At 42.5% G+C, this 19,113-nt stretch overlaps 2 protein-coding genes across 9 annotated transcripts in view; one reads left to right on the plus strand and one right to left on the minus strand.

Moving 5' to 3' along the window:
• The first annotated feature begins 202 nt into the window (after window positions 1–202).
• Window positions 203–4,264, plus strand: cyp51 (cytochrome P450, family 51). Its single transcript, XM_074686798.1, has 10 exons — window positions 203–530; window positions 618–716; window positions 918–1,094; window positions 1,198–1,324; window positions 1,441–1,615; window positions 1,766–1,885; window positions 2,244–2,439; window positions 2,682–2,777; window positions 2,877–3,045; window positions 3,160–4,264. The coding sequence occupies exons 1-10, from the start codon at window positions 369–371 to the stop codon at window positions 3,336–3,338; spliced, it is 1,500 nt and encodes a 499-aa protein (XP_074542899.1). The 5' UTR covers window positions 203–368; the 3' UTR covers window positions 3,339–4,264.
• Window positions 4,265–5,583: 1,319 nt separating this feature from the next.
• Window positions 5,584–19,113, minus strand: part of akap9 (A kinase (PRKA) anchor protein 9) — a 74,738-nt gene continuing 61,208 nt past the window's right edge. For 4 of the 8 annotated variants that reach the window (XM_074687026.1, XM_074687022.1, XM_074687024.1 and 1 more), the window contains 25 exons: window positions 16,617–16,703; window positions 15,157–16,173; window positions 14,923–15,060; window positions 14,787–14,831; window positions 14,565–14,705; window positions 13,123–13,167; window positions 12,133–12,990; window positions 11,988–12,045; window positions 11,655–11,776; window positions 11,363–11,545; window positions 11,110–11,277; window positions 10,015–10,120; window positions 9,683–9,881; window positions 9,321–9,471; window positions 8,864–9,196; window positions 8,368–8,640; window positions 8,083–8,273; window positions 7,852–7,957; window positions 7,490–7,684; window positions 7,203–7,409; window positions 6,880–7,112; window positions 6,702–6,796; window positions 6,457–6,613; window positions 6,203–6,333; window positions 5,584–6,093 (listed from right to left, as the gene is read on the minus strand). In XM_074687026.1, coding sequence (XP_074543127.1) covers window positions 6,050–6,093; window positions 6,203–6,333; window positions 6,457–6,613; window positions 6,702–6,796; window positions 6,880–7,112; window positions 7,203–7,409; window positions 7,490–7,684; window positions 7,852–7,957; window positions 8,083–8,273; window positions 8,368–8,640; window positions 8,864–9,196; window positions 9,321–9,471; window positions 9,683–9,881; window positions 10,015–10,120; window positions 11,110–11,277; window positions 11,363–11,545; window positions 11,655–11,776; window positions 11,988–12,045; window positions 12,133–12,990; window positions 13,123–13,167; window positions 14,565–14,705; window positions 14,787–14,831; window positions 14,923–15,060; window positions 15,157–16,173; window positions 16,617–16,703 — 5,283 coding nt within the window. In that variant the 3' untranslated portion in view covers window positions 5,584–6,049. The remainder of the gene's footprint in view (window positions 6,094–6,202; window positions 6,334–6,456; window positions 6,614–6,701; window positions 6,797–6,879; window positions 7,113–7,202; window positions 7,410–7,489; window positions 7,685–7,851; window positions 7,958–8,082; window positions 8,274–8,367; window positions 8,641–8,863; window positions 9,197–9,320; window positions 9,472–9,682; window positions 9,882–10,014; window positions 10,121–11,109; window positions 11,278–11,362; window positions 11,546–11,654; window positions 11,777–11,987; window positions 12,046–12,132; window positions 12,991–13,122; window positions 13,168–14,564; window positions 14,706–14,786; window positions 14,832–14,922; window positions 15,061–15,156; window positions 16,174–16,616; window positions 16,704–19,113) is intronic. The other 4 variants (XM_074687028.1, XM_074687029.1, XM_074687023.1 and 1 more) reach the window with 2 other exon arrangements.

Here is a 19,113-nt window from a genome sequence, read left to right on the forward strand (position 1 = left end):
AGTTCAAGACAGTTCAGTCTTAGAAATGAAGAATCGAGGCAAACAAACGTTTTTGGTCATAGGTCCATCAAACATTTTCCCAATCGATAGCCTCATCTAACGTCTTGCTAGCGTGACATCATATAGCCAGACATCGGTTCAGAAACCGGAGACCAATGAGAGCAGCGGTTTGATGATGGACGCGCAGTGAGCAGCCAATAGGAAGCCTCGGTTGGTCAGGCGGGGGCAGGACGAGCACTGACAGGTAGAGATGTAGGAGAAATACTTCTACGGGACTACAGTCGACTTAACTTTAAAATAAGTGGACGTCAACCCCTCAAGCTTTCACAGGATTTCTTCACAGTCGGGTTTGAGTGGAAGAGGCGAAAATGTCGATGTATTTTTATGATATGAGCACTAAACTGCTCGGGGTAACTATGGGGAAGGTGAACGACAACCTGACTTCAGTAGTGCTCGCAGCCTCCCTCATTACTCTTACCGTTGGATATATTTCAAAGTTACTGCTTAAACAGTCCATCGACAAGGATCTGGTAAGTCAGCAAAGAGTAAAACTGTTTGTTGTTGAAATGCATAGTCAGTGTCCCTTGCTATGCACTTACTGTACGCTTTTGTTGCAGAAATACCCACCTTACATTCCCTCCAGCATCCCATTCCTGGGTCATGCAATTGCTTTTGGGAAAAGTCCCATTGAGTTTCTTGAAAATGCATATGAAAAAGTAAGTTTTGCAATGTGATTGAAGCAGTTAATTTAATATATATCTGTAATTGCTTTGATTTCTAAACAGTTATTTGCAGTCAGCTGTATTGAAAATTCAGTTATCCAACTTTCCTAATCAAGTTTGAACAGTCAAAGAATTGGTAAAATTTAATTAGTTCAGTGTTTGCCCTGATTTTGCACCTCTGCTTTTCTTCCACAGTATGGTCCTGTGTTCAGCTTCACCATGGTGGGGAGCACCTTCACCTACCTACTGGGTAGTGAAGCAGCCACGCTCATGTTCAACAGCAAGAATGAGGACCTGAACGCTGAGGACGTTTACTCCAGACTGACTACTCCAGTTTTTGGTAAAGGTGTCGCCTATGATGTCCCTAACCCTGTGAGTCAACTGTGGGCTTTTATTTTTATTGTTTTGAAGTTTTATTTTTAACTCTCCTCTAAGTTAGGATTTAAACATAACAGTATTTCTTAATATGATGCAGATTTTCCTGGAACAAAAGAAAATGTTGAAGACTGGACTGAATATTGCTCGCTTTAAGGAACATGTGAAAATCATTGAGGCAGAGACCCTGGAGTATTTTCAGAGATGGGGAGACAGTGGAGAGAGAAGTACGACCTTTCAAAAATCACTTAAATATAAAGTCATCTCTGAAAAATATGCATGTGAAAGATTGTAATTCTTTTTTAATTATTTAAAGATCATTTGCAAATGCTTCTTGTTTCAGATCTCTTTGAGGCTCTAGCTGAGCTCATCATCCTAACAGCAAGCAGCTGTCTACACGGTAAAGAGATCCGTAGCATGCTGGACGAGCGAGTGGCTCAGCTCTACGCTGACCTGGACGGAGGATTCAGTCATGCTGCGTGGCTACTGCCTGGCTGGCTGCCTCTGCCCAGCTTCAGGTGGGATCATCAACACCGTCATCTGCTACAAAGTTAAAGCTGAGATCACTTTGACTAAAATGACAGGCATCTTCCCCCCCCCCCAAAAAATCGTGAGGTACTTAAGTATGAAAAACACTGAAAGTGAAACTTTTTCTTTCTTTGTTTTAGGAAAAGGGATCGAGCACACAAAGAAATCAAAAACATCTTCTTCAAGGTGATTCAGAAGCGCAGACAATCTGGAGAAAAAGTGGACGACATCCTTCAGACACTCGTAGATGCCACCTACAAGTAAGAAAGCTTCAGTTCTAATGGTATTATCTATAAATGTTTGAAGGAACTTTTTAGTGAACTAGATCATCACAGCACATAGACATCGAATCATATCCGTCTAATGATCTTTAACTACTCTGTTGAATAGATAGAAAAGTTGTGATCACCGTTTAAGGCCTAAAAGTGACATTGGAAACTCAGTCATGACTGCAGTTCACTTGACTTTACCTAATCTTCATTAAAAAAGAAGAGTGGACTGAGGTTACAACTACTGCTTTATATTTTCTTACCTGACTTCCACCCTTTGTTAACCACTCCTCATTCCAACAATGAGATTATTCAAGTTCTTTAAACACAACTTTATTGACCTCTTTAGAAATGGACGTCCCCTGAATGATGATGAGATCGCTGGCATGCTGATTGGTCTCCTCTTGGCCGGCCAGCACACATCCTCCACCACCAGCGCCTGGATGGGTTTCTTCATGGCCAGGGACAAAGCCCTGCAGGAGCGCTGCTATGCTGAGCAGAAGGCTGTGTGTGGAGAAGACCTGCCACAGCTTGACTTTGATCAGGTGAGGATGGGTCACATGACGGGTGTGCTTTTCTTCTTTGCAAAACTTATGAAACTTAACTTATAATTCCCCCCACAATACAACAGCTGTATACCAATTTTCCTGCTATTGCATTCATTTTTCAAAATTATAGTGAAATGCAATGTGCCAAAATAGAAGAACACCCTGATGTATATTCATCAGCTGGTCTTAAGTTAGGATGACTTGTTATGTGCCTAATTCTGTCTCTACTTTTTCCCCAGCTGAAAGATCTCAGCTTATTGGATCGCTGTTTGAAGGAAACTCTGCGGCTTCGCCCGCCCATCATGACCATGATGAGGATGGCGCGCTCCCCACAGGTAAGAACACTCACACACCACCTCATCAGGCTGCTCAGCTACTTATGTTTCACTTGGAATGTTGAATGTTTAACTCAAATTTCCTTCTTGTTGTGTCAGACTGCGGCAGGGTATACCATCCCTGTGGGCCACCAGGTCTGCGTGTCCCCGACTGTCAACCACAGACTGCACGACACATGGGTGGAGAGGATGGATTTCAACCCTGATCGGTACCTCAATGACAACCCAGCAGCAGGGGAGAAGTTTGCCTATGTGCCATTCGGAGCTGGTGAGTAAATAATAGCAAAAAAAAAATTGTGATCATATTTCCTTTTTTTTTTCCATAGGCTTTTATTTTGAAACTGCATAAAGCACATTACAAATAATATTTTATGTACTTCAGGTCGCCACCGCTGTATTGGAGAGAACTTTGCCTACGTCCAGATCAAAACCATCTGGTCCACTCTCCTGCGCATGTACGACTTTGACCTGGTGGATGGATATTTCCCCACAATCAACTACACCACAATGATTCACACGCCTCACAACCCCGTCATCAGATACAAGAGGAGGAAACAGTGAATGAGACAAGACAAGAGGAAGCCAGCATCTCGAGCATCTCTTCAACTGAAGAGAAACTCTGACTTCCTGGGACTTGGATATAAGACACTGTTCCCTACATGCACTTTGCTTTGCAGAAATGTTTCAACTTTTTGCTGTTTTTCCCCTGAATGTCAACATGAGAAGATGAATTTTTAAGAATTATATTTCTTTATGAGTCAGGCTTGAACACAAGTGCTAATGTTCACAATGTGAATGCTTCAAAACAGAGACGTGCCTTGAAGGTGGTAAACAAATGTTGAGTGACTGAAGCCTAAAATGTGTAAAACGTTTTATCTAGAAAGACAGAGCAGGTGCTTTGCAGGACAGAACACTCACTGTTAAAAAGGAAAGAGTGAAAGAGAGATGCTTTAGACACCAAACTGGTGTTTCTGTTGTTTTTATGGAATTCAAATCAGCAGGAGTAAAGGTGTAACCACTAGATCTTTTTGGACACAGGCCACACTTGCACAAAAAGTTACAGTACATTAACATTTGTCATGTAGGTGGGAGTAAAAGAAATTAACACCAGCAAAGAAGCTCCTATAGGATATAAAAGTAAGTCCCATTGGAGAGGTTGAACTGCCAGATGATCATAGTCCTCTGTTATGGTATGTTATTAATCCCCCAGAAATAAAAATAAAAATCAGTGAACACTAAATAATACGGTCAAGGCTGTAAATGATGGTTAACAGATTATCCAACATCTATGGTTTATCTGGATTAGTATTTTTGATAGATGATCTATAAACTATCACCATTAGGATTTACCATGCAGAAGACAAAAGTCCTGAATGCACTGGCTGTTTTTTCTATAACTGAAAATGTGTGCATCATCTACATATGCGTTGGTTTGTTTTGTCATCTTTGTGTTCTTGTGTTCAAAAGCTAAAAGGCTGCATTTATAATGTCACTCTTTCAATAAAGATGCTTTAAAAGTTTTTACATCCCAAGATTTTTCTTGGTCTGTTGGTGTAAATGTTAAAAAACAAGAAGTTTAAGAGGGTCAAAAAAATCGCAGCAGACCATGAATAGATCTCATAAACTGTGCAACAAGGACTGTGGATCTACATCTACCACCTGAGCTCGGACAAACCAAAAATGATCGAAAAGGCAAGGGGCTCCTTTAGTTTCAATTTTATTGTTATTGGTGTGGACAACGCCTGGGACAAAACTGAAAGTGCAGAGCCCTGAACATACAAGTGGCACACAATATTAGGATACAAAAGTAATCGTCACATCCTGGGCAGAGAAGATGGCTTGTTTGAAAGAGGTGTAAAAGAAAAAAGAGAAGAAGCTACCATAGACGGTGGCTTCGCAAACATGATATATAGCTGCATTCACACCCTGTGTCTTCTTGTGTGTGTCCAAAATCACAGACGACCAAGACCGTTTCAATCGAACCCTCTGAAACTAGCTACGGGCTAGCTCACGAAGCTAACGTTCCACCTCTGCTTAAACAACCGTTACCATAGCAATGGCTCACACAAAAAATTGTTTCAGCTCTGAACTCGACTCTTTTTTTCAGACATCTCAAAAATACGGAAATGGTGGAAATATTTGAGTTAAATATATTCCCATGACTTGAATAACTGGGAACCTTCACAGAAAGTTTGCTTAAAAATGATAAAGCATTCAAGATTATATATCAGGATTATGTTATTCAAACGCCACATTCAACACAAGTTTTTTGTTAATGTGCCAGATAAGTTTGTTTTTAAATGCAGGGATTTTAAAAGTAGTAATTCAAACTTTTAATTGCTGTCAATATCCCTATAAAAATTCAAATCACTTTATTTTATGTACAGTGAATTTTTTTTGGCAGTATCACAAACATGCCTGTGAAGCAGTAATGAAGGACACTTGTTTACTGATTTTAAAATACTGGAGTATGTTCTTTCAGCCCAAATAGATAGTGTGGGGTTTTCAAATAGCTCTTCAGGTGGCTAATCAGATTTTAAGTTCAACCATGGCATCTACCCTCTGGATTTGCCCCTGTCGCACAGTCCAAATAACCAGTCTATGCTTAGTATATGGGGGGCACCTCAGGGAGCTTTGTTTGTAATCTGTAGTTTTGTCCTTTCAGCCCCAATTCAGAACATAGGTGTGTGTTCGGACGCCATTACTCACAGCCTACAGCTAACAAATACTCCCTTAGGATCATCTATTAAGTAAAGAATGCATGCAAAATAAAAGACACATTTTTTTTTTCAAATAAGTAGTCCTCTTTATTTCAGTTTTTGACAAAATACCCAGAAAATTCAAAGCTCCTACACTTTACAAAAATACGTTCTCTACAAATGTCCTCTGTTGTCTGTCTGGCCTAAACAAAACACAGTGTAGTGTAGAACATCCAGCAGCAGCCTCCTCAACAAGAAACCCAAACATTCTCTACATAACGCGTCACCCATACCACACAAACATAAATTAATCACAAGTCTTAAATTATTATTAGACAAATATACATGATTGTAGCTCATCCACAACAGAGAGGCAGATTCAATTACAAACATAGCTGTTTTTCAAGTGCTGGCGACAAATAGCCTGAATACAACATGTCGTACACTAATATAAAAATGGGTTTTGGTCCACTTGGAGACAAACAGTCCACACCTGACGGATAGAAAACAGCAGAGCGCTCAGCACGAGAAAAGGCAACTGAGTTTCTTCAAGCCAAAGTGTCTCGACGGCATCTATCTTCTCAAGCCAAAGTGCAATTGAGCATATGAAGAAGCACCTGTGGAGAAAACAGAAGGTAAGTTGATATATTTTGATGCTGAAGTAAATCACATCCTTGATAAGTTTAAGGCTTGTGCACGCCGGCATAGTGCTCTGTTTTTTGGTACCTGATGTCACACTACCCAGCCTCCTCTGCAGCGCCTCCAGTCTGGAGATGTAGTCAGTGAGTGCTCGATCTGGGTCGTAGCTCTGCAGGTGGGAGCAGGTGAGAGGTCCAGGGTCTCCAGTCAAATGAAACCTACAGGACACAGACACAAAGTATAATCATATTCTGGCATTAATCTGAAACAACTGCTGAATAAATGTAAGATCCAGACTCAAAGTATGATCGAATGACAATAGCAGGGACTGTTTGTTGTACCTGTGATGTGTGGAGGAGACTGCTGAAGCCGATCTGGGTGACTCTCGTCCACTTCTCCCCCTGCTGCTGGAGACTCCCCCTCCTCCTCCACTTCCTCTGTCTCTGTACATCTCTACACTGCCCGGGTGGAGATAAGGGGAGTCTCTCACCTCTGCACCTGAGAGAGATGCATGAATAATTAACTTAACTCAACATCTTAATGATCTTCCAAACATCAACACGTCAAAAAAACACACTCTGCTTACCTAGCGTTTGACCTGCTCCGTTCTTGTTGATGCTGCAGGAAGCCGAGGAGCTCATCCCCGTCGCTTTGTGCCATCGCTTGACCAGAAAACGCATTCTGGAGAAAAAATACGAAGGGATTAGAATCAAAAGAGTAAAAAACATCTGGGTGTGATGTTTACAGGAGATCTTGCTACCTACCTGGACAGGGCGATTGAGACTCGGACAGCAGAGCGGAAGCGCATCAGTCCTCGCCGGCGCTGGCTGAGAGAGTCCAGATTGGTGATCGACGGCCGGCCTCCCATCCTGGTGAGGAGCGACAGCGTTGCCTCTTCGCACTCCTGGAAGCCGCCCAGCAGTAACAGCAGATACTTCTTCTGGTAGATCAGAGCTTTGCGGAAGCTTTCTGACCTCAAGTACTTCCCGTACATTCTCTGGAAACAGGAAAGAGGAAGAGGATCGTGAGCTGTTCGAACAGAGCAATACTCAGACTCCTTGGATAAATTTTAGTATGTTTTGTTTACCTTTAGTGCAGCATTGTCAGCCTCAGGACCGCTGATCTCTCTCAGGATTTCAGTCCTGATCTCTCCCCTGAGTCGGGCCACCTGAGCCTGGGACTGGTGTAAAGCTTTCTCCAGGCGCACCCTCTCTCTGGTCCAGGCCTCACGCTCCTGAGACAGCAGCAAGCTTGTTGAATCCACCTTTGACACTCCTCTCCTGCTGCTGAACTGCTGTAGGAAATCAAAGATGCTGTCAAGTCAAAGTCATTTCAGTAGAAAGATGTGACATAAAAATCAAAATCTCCTCTTACACTGTCGCCTGATCCCAGTCCAGCCTGTCGGTATCGCCGGATCTCCTCCTCCAGACGCAGCGTGTGGTTCCTCAGGTCGTTCTTCTCTTCAGTCAGACGGCTGACGAATCCCGTCAGCTCAGCGTTCTGCCTCAGCAGACGCTCCGTCAGGGAGTTGGAGGAGCTTGAGGAGCCTCCTGCCAGCAGGGAAACACTCTGCGAGGGAGACACATCAAGCCATTACAACCATGTGTGGTCATCATATGGACCCCGACAGATTACAGAAGTTAGAAAAATAAACAAGCAGCTCATCAGTGAAGAAGAAAATCCTACTGAAAAAATGTGGTGATAAAACCACGACCACACTAAAAACTGTTTCTGACCTCAGGGATGGAAGGGAGACCAGGGGATTGTTGCAGCATGGTGATGACCTCATCAACATTGGACTGAACCCAGGATAACTCTTCAGAGTCAACCTCGGCTGTCATCCTGCCCATACAAAAACAGGCAATCAATCATTTACTCTTGATGATGATGAAATTTAAACCTGACGCTCCAGGACACCAATACAATGAGCTGAAGATCGTTACATCAGTTCCAGCTGTGTTTCTTACCTGCCGGTGTTCTTGCTGGCCATCTTGCGGATTTTTGAGGAAATGAGGTGGAGTTTTCCGAGGATCTTGTTGCTGGCCGGAGAGATCTCCATGAGAGGAGATGAACTGGAGGCAGCTGCCTGAACATTTCCACTCTTCTGATGGAGCACCCAGTCTTTGGTGCGATCGGTGGACTCACTGTGCCAGACCGCCTGGTGAACAAATTAGAGAATCAAAGATCAGATACGTCCCACACAAAGGACCTGCCTTCAATGAAAATGTGTCAAGTCAGGATTCAACACTCACGCTGTGGCCATCAGCTCCTCTCTGCTCGCCGACTTGGTTCAGCCTCTCCTCCAGGCTCTCCTTCTCTTCCTCCAGAGTTTTCCTCCTCTCCATCTCTCTCCGCAGCTGCTCCTGAGTTTCAGACATTCGTGCCCTCAACGTCTCCAGCTGGGTCTGAGCCTCCTGAAGCGCCTCCTGGTCTCGCCGGGACTTCTGAGTGCCCAGAGTCAGCTGCTCCTCCTTTCGAACCACTTCCAACTTCTGAGCCTCCACCTGACTGAGGAGATGCACCACCTGGGGACGGAAAATCAGGATGAAAATAAGTATATACTCTGGGGTAAATATAACTCTCTCAGGTCTTAACAGTCTATTTGAACACTGGTTTTCTTTCACCCTAAAAAAATCCTGATCAAATCTTCATAAACTAGTTAAAAATTAATCAGCCTCATTTAAAATTTTCATTCTATGAAAGACAGAAAAATGACTTTAAAACTGTGTTAATGCACAAACATCCCACCTGTGCATGTTTCTCATCCAGCTCCCTCTGCAGTCTCTCCAGCAGTCTGCCCTCCTCCTCTGGCCTCCTCCTCTCCTCCTTTTCAGAGGGCCCACTGTCTGTGCACACACCCGTTCGCAGCTCCTTCTCTCTACCCAGCGCGGCACTCATCTCCTGGGCCTTCGCATGCTCCGTCTCCAGCTGGACCTGGAGCTCCTGGATGCGTCTGTGGAGGCTCAGACGCTCCTGTTCAGCCTGATGGGAGGTCTGAGAGGAGGACTGACGCTCCTGATCCAGAGCCAGGGTCAGCTCGGCCACACGGCTCTTCTGCTCCTCCAGGTTGAGATGAAGATCCTGAGAGGTGGATGGAAGTAGACTTTTATCAGCAGTACCAAATAACAGCGTCCTCATAGGGACAAATCAGTTTTATTTGTTTACATGTGTTTGCGCTGATTGATCTGACATCCAATGGTTTTACCTCCAGCTCCTCCCTTTTACTCTCCTCGTTTCTCCCTGTTCGACACTTCTCCTTCTCCATGGCCCACTGAAGATCCCTGCTCCTCTTCCTCTCTTCAGTCAGATGGTCGCTCATGGCGTCCACCTCAGCAGCTTTCTGCGATACTTCAGCCCTGTTTACACAGATAATGAACGTTCATTTAATTAAAAAAATCGAGTTTGTTTTGGTTTGATTAACTTAAACTAGCTTGTTAAATTAAAAACTTCAACCTTTTATTCTTTTATGAATCTTTTTTTTGGACAGTATCATAAAGTCCTGATCCAGTTTATATGTAACAGCTCATCTACTTGATCACTGTGATGTTGCATACAAACAGGTCTGACCTGAGAGTGTCCAGCTCTTTGAGGTGTTTGTGTTGAGCCTTCAGCGTCGTCTCCAGCTCCAGTTTAGTCTGGGAGAGTTCCGCCTTCAGCTCCTCCACCAGCAGCCTGTCAGCCTCCGCTGCTCCATGAACCTGTCCCCCCTCCCTCCGCTCCGTCACGTTACGTTCAGCAACACCAAGTGAAGCAGCATGTGAGGAACCTGACAGAGAGAATCGGAAAACACTGACATCAGAAAATCCCTCCACTGATATTAGGCATCTAATATGCTTGACTTTATTTTGTGATTTTGCAATTTTTATGACTGTTTTTTTTTTTTTTAAAAAGTGCTTCACCTTGATGAAGTTGCTCAAGTTGACCGCGGAGCTGCTGAACCTCAGAGAGAAGACTGGACCTGTCAGCAGAGTGCAGCGAGCCCATCGCCTCTCTGTGCTGGTTGTCCTAGAAAAATAACAACACAGAAAATATTTTCATTCATTCATTTATTTATTTATTTTACCAAAACAGCAAGCAACTGATTCCATCCTACATGTGGATGCTGTTCATCTTTTAGGTGAAATCAAGAAACTGGCAACACATTGTGATCTATCTATGAGTCGGTGCAACAACAGGACATGTAAAATAACATACCATATTGACCTGAATATAAGACAATTTTTTTCGTTGAAAATAATTAAAAGGGTGGGGGGGGGGTTGTTTTATGATTGGGGTCTAACCATTGACACATGTTGTCTAGGGTCGCCACTGTAACAGCAGAGAGCACCAGCTTTTTGTAAAGCTGGAGACCTCACCGTAGCTGCAGTGATCTGTCAATTACGAGACGCAGTAATGGAAGAAGAGAAATGGAGAGGCGCGGTGATTATCCAGAGCAAAGAGTATCAAAAGTTGGACAAGTTAACAGACAACTGAGCCGGAGTTATGATGCTAATTTAAAGATAATGATGGTAAGCACAGCAGAGACATTAACCAACTGTCAGGCAACCCAAAAATATGGAGTTATAGAGTGTAATGTCTGAATATGGCTTGTCCAAAAAGACCTCCTGAAAAATGTGAAATGCAAAAGAAAACCTTATTGTGGTCCTCAGAGCAGAAGGTTTATGAGAGTGTTTTTGAGAAATGTTACAAAGGCATGCCCATTACCAGAGCTGTCATCAGAATTACATTTGAAATACAGATTATAGTGGTTTTATTCGGAGCCAAAGATAAAAAAGTCTCTATTATTTCAATGATTTCTCAGAATTTCAATAAAAATAGTTTCTTTAAACTAGGTAAATTTTAGTTATCAGTCTTTTTTCGAAGATTGGTCTTGAAAAGAGGTGGGCTGTCTTGTAATCAGGGTTGTCCTATATTAGGGTCAATACGGTAAGTGACCACTCTTGAACCATCTTACACTCTCTATAAACTGTCTCTGAAAACTCTTTTTCTCTGACCTGTTCAGCAAGTCTGCGCTCCAGCTGGTTGAGGTGAACAATGGCATCATTAGTGTCTAGCAGGTCCAGCTGGCTGTAGAGGGCGCTCTTCAACACGCTGCGCTCCCTCATGAACACCTGCTGCACCGCATCCAGCAGCTCACCTCGCCAGTCTGCACCTCCTGACGTCTGCATCACAGACACACACATGGGCTGTGAGAAAAAGAACAGAAGACGAGGAGGGAGAAAAGGTAAACACAGGATTTCCTCTCACCTGTGCGTCTCTGTGTGTCTGCATCTGTGTGATGAGGCCTTTCAGAGACTCCACAGTTGCCAGTAAGGCGTCTCTTTCCTTCACCCAGCCTTGGATGTTGAACTGGCTGCCAGGTTCAGCGAGAGGAAGCTCTGACAGAGAGAGCACCTGCATGCCCTCCTGGTGCACCTCACGGAGCAGCGTCTACACAGAGAAACACAAAAACATGTTTATTCTCTTCAGTTTGTGATTTTTCCAGGAGATCACACACATTTATCACTAGGAGAAAGTTTTTGAAAAATAAAAGTTGTACCTTGATCCGGTCAGGCAGTGGATCATCAGCCTCTCTCCTGGCGCCCTCTGGAGTCGTCCTGAACTCCTGCTGTAAGCTCGGCACATCGAATCCAGTCCGCTGACTGTAGTCTGAGCTGCTGTCTGCGAAACAACGAAAACACAAGTATTGTTAAATACTTCAGGAACAGTATGTAGGTTTTGTGAAGTGTCATCACCTTTTTGTAAGTAAATTCCATCACTCAGCATCGAACATGAAACAAACACTGATAAAAATATGTAACACCAATGTAAGCTGCAATGACAAACTGTTAGGAGCTAAACCAACATCACAGAAATGATGGATGTTTCTTACCACTCGTGTAGCCATCTTTAAACTGCTGTGAGTGACGCTCTTGCCGTAATGAAGGAGCCTGGGAAAAGATTCAGTAAATATTTAGTGTGAAAAAGAAGACAGAGGAAAAGGAAGTGGATGGAATTGTGGACTCTTCAGGTTTCACCTCAGCGGCGCGCAGCTTTTCGATGACAGCTTTCAGGGCTTTACATTCGTCCTCAGCAGCCTGGGCGTCCCTGCGAAGGCTCTCACTCTCTGTGATCTGCCTGGCCTCCATGTCCAGAATCTCAGCCGCATGCAGCTCCTGCATCTGTGCAATCTTCTCCTGGAACTCTCCGATCACCTCCTCCACCTGCTCTTTGGTCGCAGAATTACCTTCCGAGCTGCAGTCGACGACTCGGAGAGGTTCGGTCTGCGTGAATGAGTGTGTCACATCGATCTGCTGCTGCTGCTGCTCGGAGCTGCTGCTCAGCCGAGAGCTGTGAGATTTGTTGGAGGACTGGCTGGAGTTCCCGGAGGATTTCCTGGAGAGGGATTGTTTATCTTTGGTGGTGGTGGGTCCCTTCCCGGCTGGCTGTTTTCCTCCTTTTCTTTTAGGCTGAGCAGTTAAGGAGGAGGAGGAGGAGGAGGAAGCAGAAAGGAGAGGCTGAGAAGATAGAGAGGCTGAGGGAGACGGAGGACCAGGATCTGCTGTTTTTATCAAGGCTTTTTGTACTTCCTGTAGCTGGTCTTTGAGCTGAGAAATGGAAACTTCACGGACCTGGAGTTCCTCCTGCAGTTTCTCATTGTGCTGCTTGTAGCTGTTGAGTTCTTCTTTGGTGGTATCCACGCTCTTCCTCACCTCCTCGAGCTCCTCTTTGAGCTTAGACATGGAAACTTCACGCTCTTTCACCTCCTCCTGTAGTTTCTTATTTTGCTGCATGAAGTTGCTGAGTTCTTCTTTGGTGGAGGACGCCTCCTTTCTGACCTGATCCAGCTCCTCTAGCTGCTCTGCCATGTTGTCCGAGTCTTCATCAGCTTTTACCTTGATAAATATCAGACAGGTCGTTCATTACTTAGAGAAAAATCTTTACAGTGTGTCAACTCTTCACACAAACAATATTAAAAGGTTTTTTTGATAAGACAGTGTGATTTATAATAAGAAATACTGGGTTACCTGGAAGAGTTCTGCTTTGAGATGAGCAATGGTCATCTCCCGCTCCTGTTCAAAGGACAAAATAAAAAAAAGAAACAAAAGTTAAAGGTACAGTTCAACCACTAGTACGAGCTGGTTTACCCAGCTTTGCATCAAGACCAGAGACAATGCACAATAGCTTGATTGGCTCTGTCTGAGGGAACAAAATATCCACCTATAGGTTTTAGAAATCACCCATAAATTACCCATGCTACTCAAAATCTATCTCAAAATCAAAGCTTCCAGCACAAGGTCAGACAAATCATTCTTCTTTTTTGCTGCACTTTTTAATAGAGCGTCTCATGCTTCAATCCCAAGCCCTCAATCATTGACATTCCTTAAACTAAACCAGTTAGAGTTTTGTACTTTGACCTGCAGCTTTGAAAACTTACAAATGTTTGATTATGATTAGTGGGCAGAATATTTGTCTGACTGTTTTCACTTCAACATCCCAACACACTGAGAAAATCTGCTTCATAAGATCAAATGTTGCTAAGAAGGTTTTAGATATCTCTAAAAATAAAATGACTGTGGGTAACAGAAGAGATGATTTCTTCATTTTCAAAAAGTTGATCCACTGCTAACTACACCTGAATCGTTAGCAGCATAATCCACGTTGAATGCCTGTTGCACGCAGAAAATCTGACTTCATGTAAATAGCTCCACAACAACATTTTCATGTGTTCATTTTCAAGCTTTTACACACAACACTTGGAATCTACACAAATTCACTAGTTTTTCATTTTAAATAACTCTTGAGAGAGATTATTAAGAGACCATTAGAGGTCCAGGTTGTGTTAACTTTGGGCAGTCTGACTGTCTCTGTTTAACTTTCTCTTTACTATCCTCCTGATGGCTCTTGACTAAGATTTTAACAGATTTCAACTTTCAAAAATTTTAACTTTTATATCACTGACATGTGTATTAAACATGATGTCCACAAGGGGTCTCTTTTCTCTGTTTATGGGAATGCCCACTGATAATCTGCTTCTGGGTAAAGGTGTTGGACTCATGCCGGTGAAAAGGTGGCTCTTAACCCTAAATTGTGAATTCTTTATATCCACCCTGATGATTCCATACATTGCTTGATCATAGTGTGGAGTCTCTCAGTGGCTGAAAGGAGCAACTCTTTTTGCTGTTTCTCAAAAACAAATTAGTCAAGTTTTGGACAGTATGAGCTTTTTTTTAACAACTTCCTGGAGGATAATGAAATAAAAGTTGACGTTTGGACTGATTAATGGATCTGACTGTCAGAAGGGCTGATGTTTCTTTTTTCGTTTTCGTAATGTGTGTGTACTGTTTTGCTAAAAACACTGTTTATGCTTCACCATAAAAAACAACAAAGAGATGGTTTAACACCAAAAACATAAGCTTTCAAGCTTTGTTAGTTTGTTTTTCCACAGCACTGAGGTTTGTCTCTGTACCTGCAGCAGCTCCTGCATTTTCTCCAGACTCTCCTTGCAGCTGTTCAGCTCCTCTTTGGTGGCAGCTGCCTCGTTCTGAGCCTCCTTTAGTTCCTGTTTGAGCTCAGACACCCTGGTGTCCTCTCTGTCTCCAGACGATAGCTAAGGCAAAGTTTACATATTAGACCAGCGAGCACTTTCATTCTTTGGAGCAAACAGAGCTGGATGAGATTCTGTACCTACCTTTTGAACTTGGTCCTGTAGCCTCTCTACAGTTTGTGTTTTTTCCTACAGAGAGGGAGCACGTCAGTTATAAACAAACCACGATTTATGAAAATGCACAAACAAGAAGTATGAACTCTGAGGAGTAGTAATTTACTTGTAGCTCCTCTTGCAGTCTGCTGCAGTTCTCCTTGAAGATTTCGAGCTGCTCTTTGGTGGCCGAGGCCTCAGCTCTGACGTCCTGCAGCTCCTGGAGGACTTCAGACGCAGATGACTGCTCATCAGCAGAGGAGGCCTGGTAGAAAAACAGTCACAAAAGTTAGTTTAAAGTCTGAAGTGAGTGAATATAGGGGGTTTGTTCAGATCTATTTAATATTAGCTGTACTCTTACCTTCACAGCAGGGAGAGCCCTCTGTGGCGTCTTTGCCTTCATCTGACTGAGCAGCTCCATGAGCACAGACAGCCTCCTCTCGTACTCCAGCACCTCCTCCTCAGAGCTTGACAGCAGCTGCTTCTGGAGCTCCTGGTCTTTCTGCATCCCGTTAAGTCCCACCTCCAGCTCCCGCAGCCTCTGGGTCAGATGGACCACCTTCCCTGTGGGAGCCTGTCTCATTTGACCGATACCACTGAAGTCCATTTTGGGAATCCCAAAGTCCCCGAAGTCATAGAGGTGTGGTTCAGCTTGCTGCTCCTGGTTTTCTTTGGAGACTTGGGGCTGCTGCTGCTGCTGCTGGAAAGCCTCGAGTGTGGCCTGGCTGACGAGTGCGTCAGCGACTTTCTCCCTCAGATCCTTCTCCAGGTAAGAGACTCTCTCCTGGAGACCTTCAGCGTGGCTCTGCGTTTGCTCCACAAGGAGGCGACAGCGGCTCAGCTCTGTCTCCTTTTCATCAACTACCGTCTCAAGCTCCCGGATACGCAAGTCCAACTCTTCCACTCGGGATGTCGCGCTCTGCTCTAAGGCTTGAACCTGAGCCTGAAAAACAACAAGGCCGGCTGTTTTCTCCCTGAGAGCTTCTTCCAGTTCCACCTCAGAGCTCTCCTGTTTTTCTGACTCCGCTAAAGCTGCTGCGCTCTCTTTCAAACACAGGTATGTCTTCAACAGCTTACTGTGCTCTGCTTTGAGCGTATTCAGCTCTTTGGTGGCTTGGTCCATTCTCTGCTTCATCTCATCGTATTCCTCTTTGTTCGGCCCCCATGAAGTGCCGTCTGTCTCGGTTTTTACATCCTCGTCTTCCTCTGCAGCTGACTTTTGCTCGATGTTGGCCAGCTCCTGCTGAAGTCTGTCGATGACGGCGTTCAGCTGGTCGAGCTCCTCCTCGTTGTTCCTCTTCAAGCGCTCCTGCTCGCTCCTCAGGCACTCCACCTGGGACTCCAGGTCTCTGATCAGATCATCTCTCTGATCAATTTCCTAACGAGGTAATTCAGTAGATTAATTCCCAATAAAAACACAACAAATTAGAGGAAACCAAAACTATCCTGTTATAAACCTCTGAGTCCCTGCTCTGTTTGCAAAAATGCTTTTTGGAAAGATGAATATTTTGGGGTGTTTTCATTCAAACATTTTCAAGGTTGGTCAATTCTATCAAATTTTTGGAGACCCGGAGGTTTAATTCTCACCTCGTATGAGCAAATGATCACCTCACAAAAGACGATGGTGTTGTGGAACTACTTACCGGGACAAAACAAGCAAAAAACAAACCCAACGGAAAAAAATACACAAAAAAATGGAGCAAACAAAAATAAAAGTGTAAATGAAACGAGAAAAAAAGCACACACACTGATGCAATACCAGGGAGCTATGCCTATGCGAAATAGACATTGGTACCATTTCGTATATGCATATAGTGTTACCTTGTTATCGGAAGCTGCTTCCATGTGTTGGAGCTTAGAGATCTGTTCATTAAGAAGTGCTATTTCCCTGTCCTTCTCCTCCATCACCTTCAAAAGTCAGAGATTATAATGCGATGGCTATTAATAAACACGTCACGGCAAAGTACAACCCAGAGTCTGCATGGTGGCTGACTGCTGGAAGTACACTGATGGAGTCAAAAAAAATATAAACAAAAACTAGTAAAAGAAATGTGCCAGCAGCAGCAGCAAGTCTTAAACGGGAAGAAAATGTGCAAAGAAAAACTCTAAACTGAGCAAAGCAAAACTAGCAACACAGAGCAAACATTGTATTTAGAGAAGTTGAAGCAAAATTGTGAGCAGAAACAAAAAAACTTGATATTTGTAGTTTTTGACATGTAACGCCTCGGGATGTGTTTGTTTAAGTTAAACTTATTCAGCAGTTTGACTCATAAAGCTCCAGGAAAAGTTACAGACCACTGCTTTTACCATTAAACAAGTAACAGCATTGTGACAGGCCTCCCTAAAAAATCAGTCAGACAGCTGCAGCTGGTTCAGAATGCTGCTGCTCGAGTCCTCACATCAGTCCAAAGCTCTGAATGGATTAGGGCCAAAATATATAAATGATCTTTTGATCCCATATGAACCATCAAGACCACTTAAGTCAGGAGTGGCCAACCTGTGGCTCGCGAGCTGCATGTGGCTCTTTGCCTTTTGGTGTGTGGCTCTTCGATCTTTTCATAAGAATATATATATATATATATATATATATATATATATATATATATATATATATATATATATATATATATATATATATATATATATATATATATATATATATATATATATATATATATATATATATATATATATATATATCAATACTGATCCTAACTTTGGCATCAATATATCAATTGTTTAGATTGATCGGCAAAGTTAGGATCAGTATTGATCAATACTTGGGTGATGAGATTGATACTCAAGTTTCAGTTTCTCTTCTCTAAATATGCTCCTCTTAATCACTCATGTGCTCATAGTTATCCAGACAGATAGATAGATAGATAGATAGATAGATAGATAGATAGATAGATAGATAGATAGATAGATAGATAGATAGATAGATAGATAGATAGATAGATAGATAGATAGATAGATAGATAGAACTTTGTCTCTACTGCAGTAAAAACAGAAATCTGACTTTGATACGGCTCCAAGAACAAACTTAAACAAACTTACAAACACAACAAATCTGGCTTTAAAAATTGGAAATTTATTTATTTTCATTTTATGTCATTTGGTTTATGTGTGAGAGGAAGTGCAATTGTAAGACCACATGTGATGTGGCTCTTTGTAGTACCACAGTAATTTTTGTGGCTCTTGGTCTCTGACTGGTTGGCCACCCCTGACTTAGGTCATCTGGACCAGGTCTGATTTCAGTCCTCAGAGTCAGAACCAAACATGGAGAGGCAGCATTCAGCTTCTATGCTCCAGATATCTAGAACAAACTGCCAGAAAATATCAGGTCTGCTGAAACTCTGAGCTCCTTTAAATTCAGGTTGACTTACTTTTCTTTTTTAAAAAATTGCACAATTTTGCAACTCTTCCGACTCTTTTCTTAAAATCTGTTTTAAAATCTGCATCAACTTTTTTTTCTTTTTATTTATTTTGTTTAATTGTATCTTACTATTTTAAATTTTTTTAATTGAATTTTTATTGTTTTCTTTTATTATGTACTGTCTGTAAAGCACTTTGAATTGCCTTGGTGAAATAAGCTATATAAATAAACTCGCCTTGCTTTAATAAGTTTGTGTCAGGGTGAAATACTCATTCTTGTTTTCGTGTTTACAAAGATACCCCCTGATAACAAGTAACGCAAAGTAAAAACATCTTCTCACTGTCTGCTTTTAAAACACGTCTTAAAACCCATTTTTATTCCTTGGCTTTTCACCCAGTTTAAGAATTTGCTCTTGTTTTAGTGTTTTGTAGTTTGTTGTTTTATTTACCTTTTTATGCCTACACCCTCTTTTATGTATAGCTCTTTTTCTTATAGTGCTCTAAAAATAAAGCTGAGTTGAGACTTTAAAGTTATTTTAAAAGACAAATTTATACTGTTTTTATCTGGAAAAGTTCTGATATCAACATATGACCCTGATTTCCATCACACTGTAGAAACGAAAACGTCTCAGCTTTTTCATCAGCTTATCAGGTGATCGTCAAATTAATACCTGGATAAGTTAAATGTGGTGTGCCTGTGTAGAAAATCTGGAGTGGTCTCTTAATTTTTTCTGGAGCTGTGTTAGATCAATGAGCAAACAGAATTTTTGAGTGTCCTGAGCCCTTTAGTGTGAGAGTCTGTACAACAGATGTGAGGACGTATCAAGCAAAAAATTAAGACTTAAGAGTAGATATTCCCATCCTCAGGGTTTGTTTGGTGAAAAAACTCACTAGAGTGAATCTACAAAGACACACAGCTAGATTTAACCTGTTTCTACTTCAG

This window comes from Halichoeres trimaculatus, unplaced genomic scaffold, assembly GCF_033239565.1.
Source record: "Halichoeres trimaculatus isolate MK-OKI-2021-1 unplaced genomic scaffold, fHalTri1.1 fHalTri1_scaffold_14, whole genome shotgun sequence".
NCBI lineage: Eukaryota > Metazoa > Chordata > Actinopteri > Labriformes > Labridae > Halichoeres > Halichoeres trimaculatus.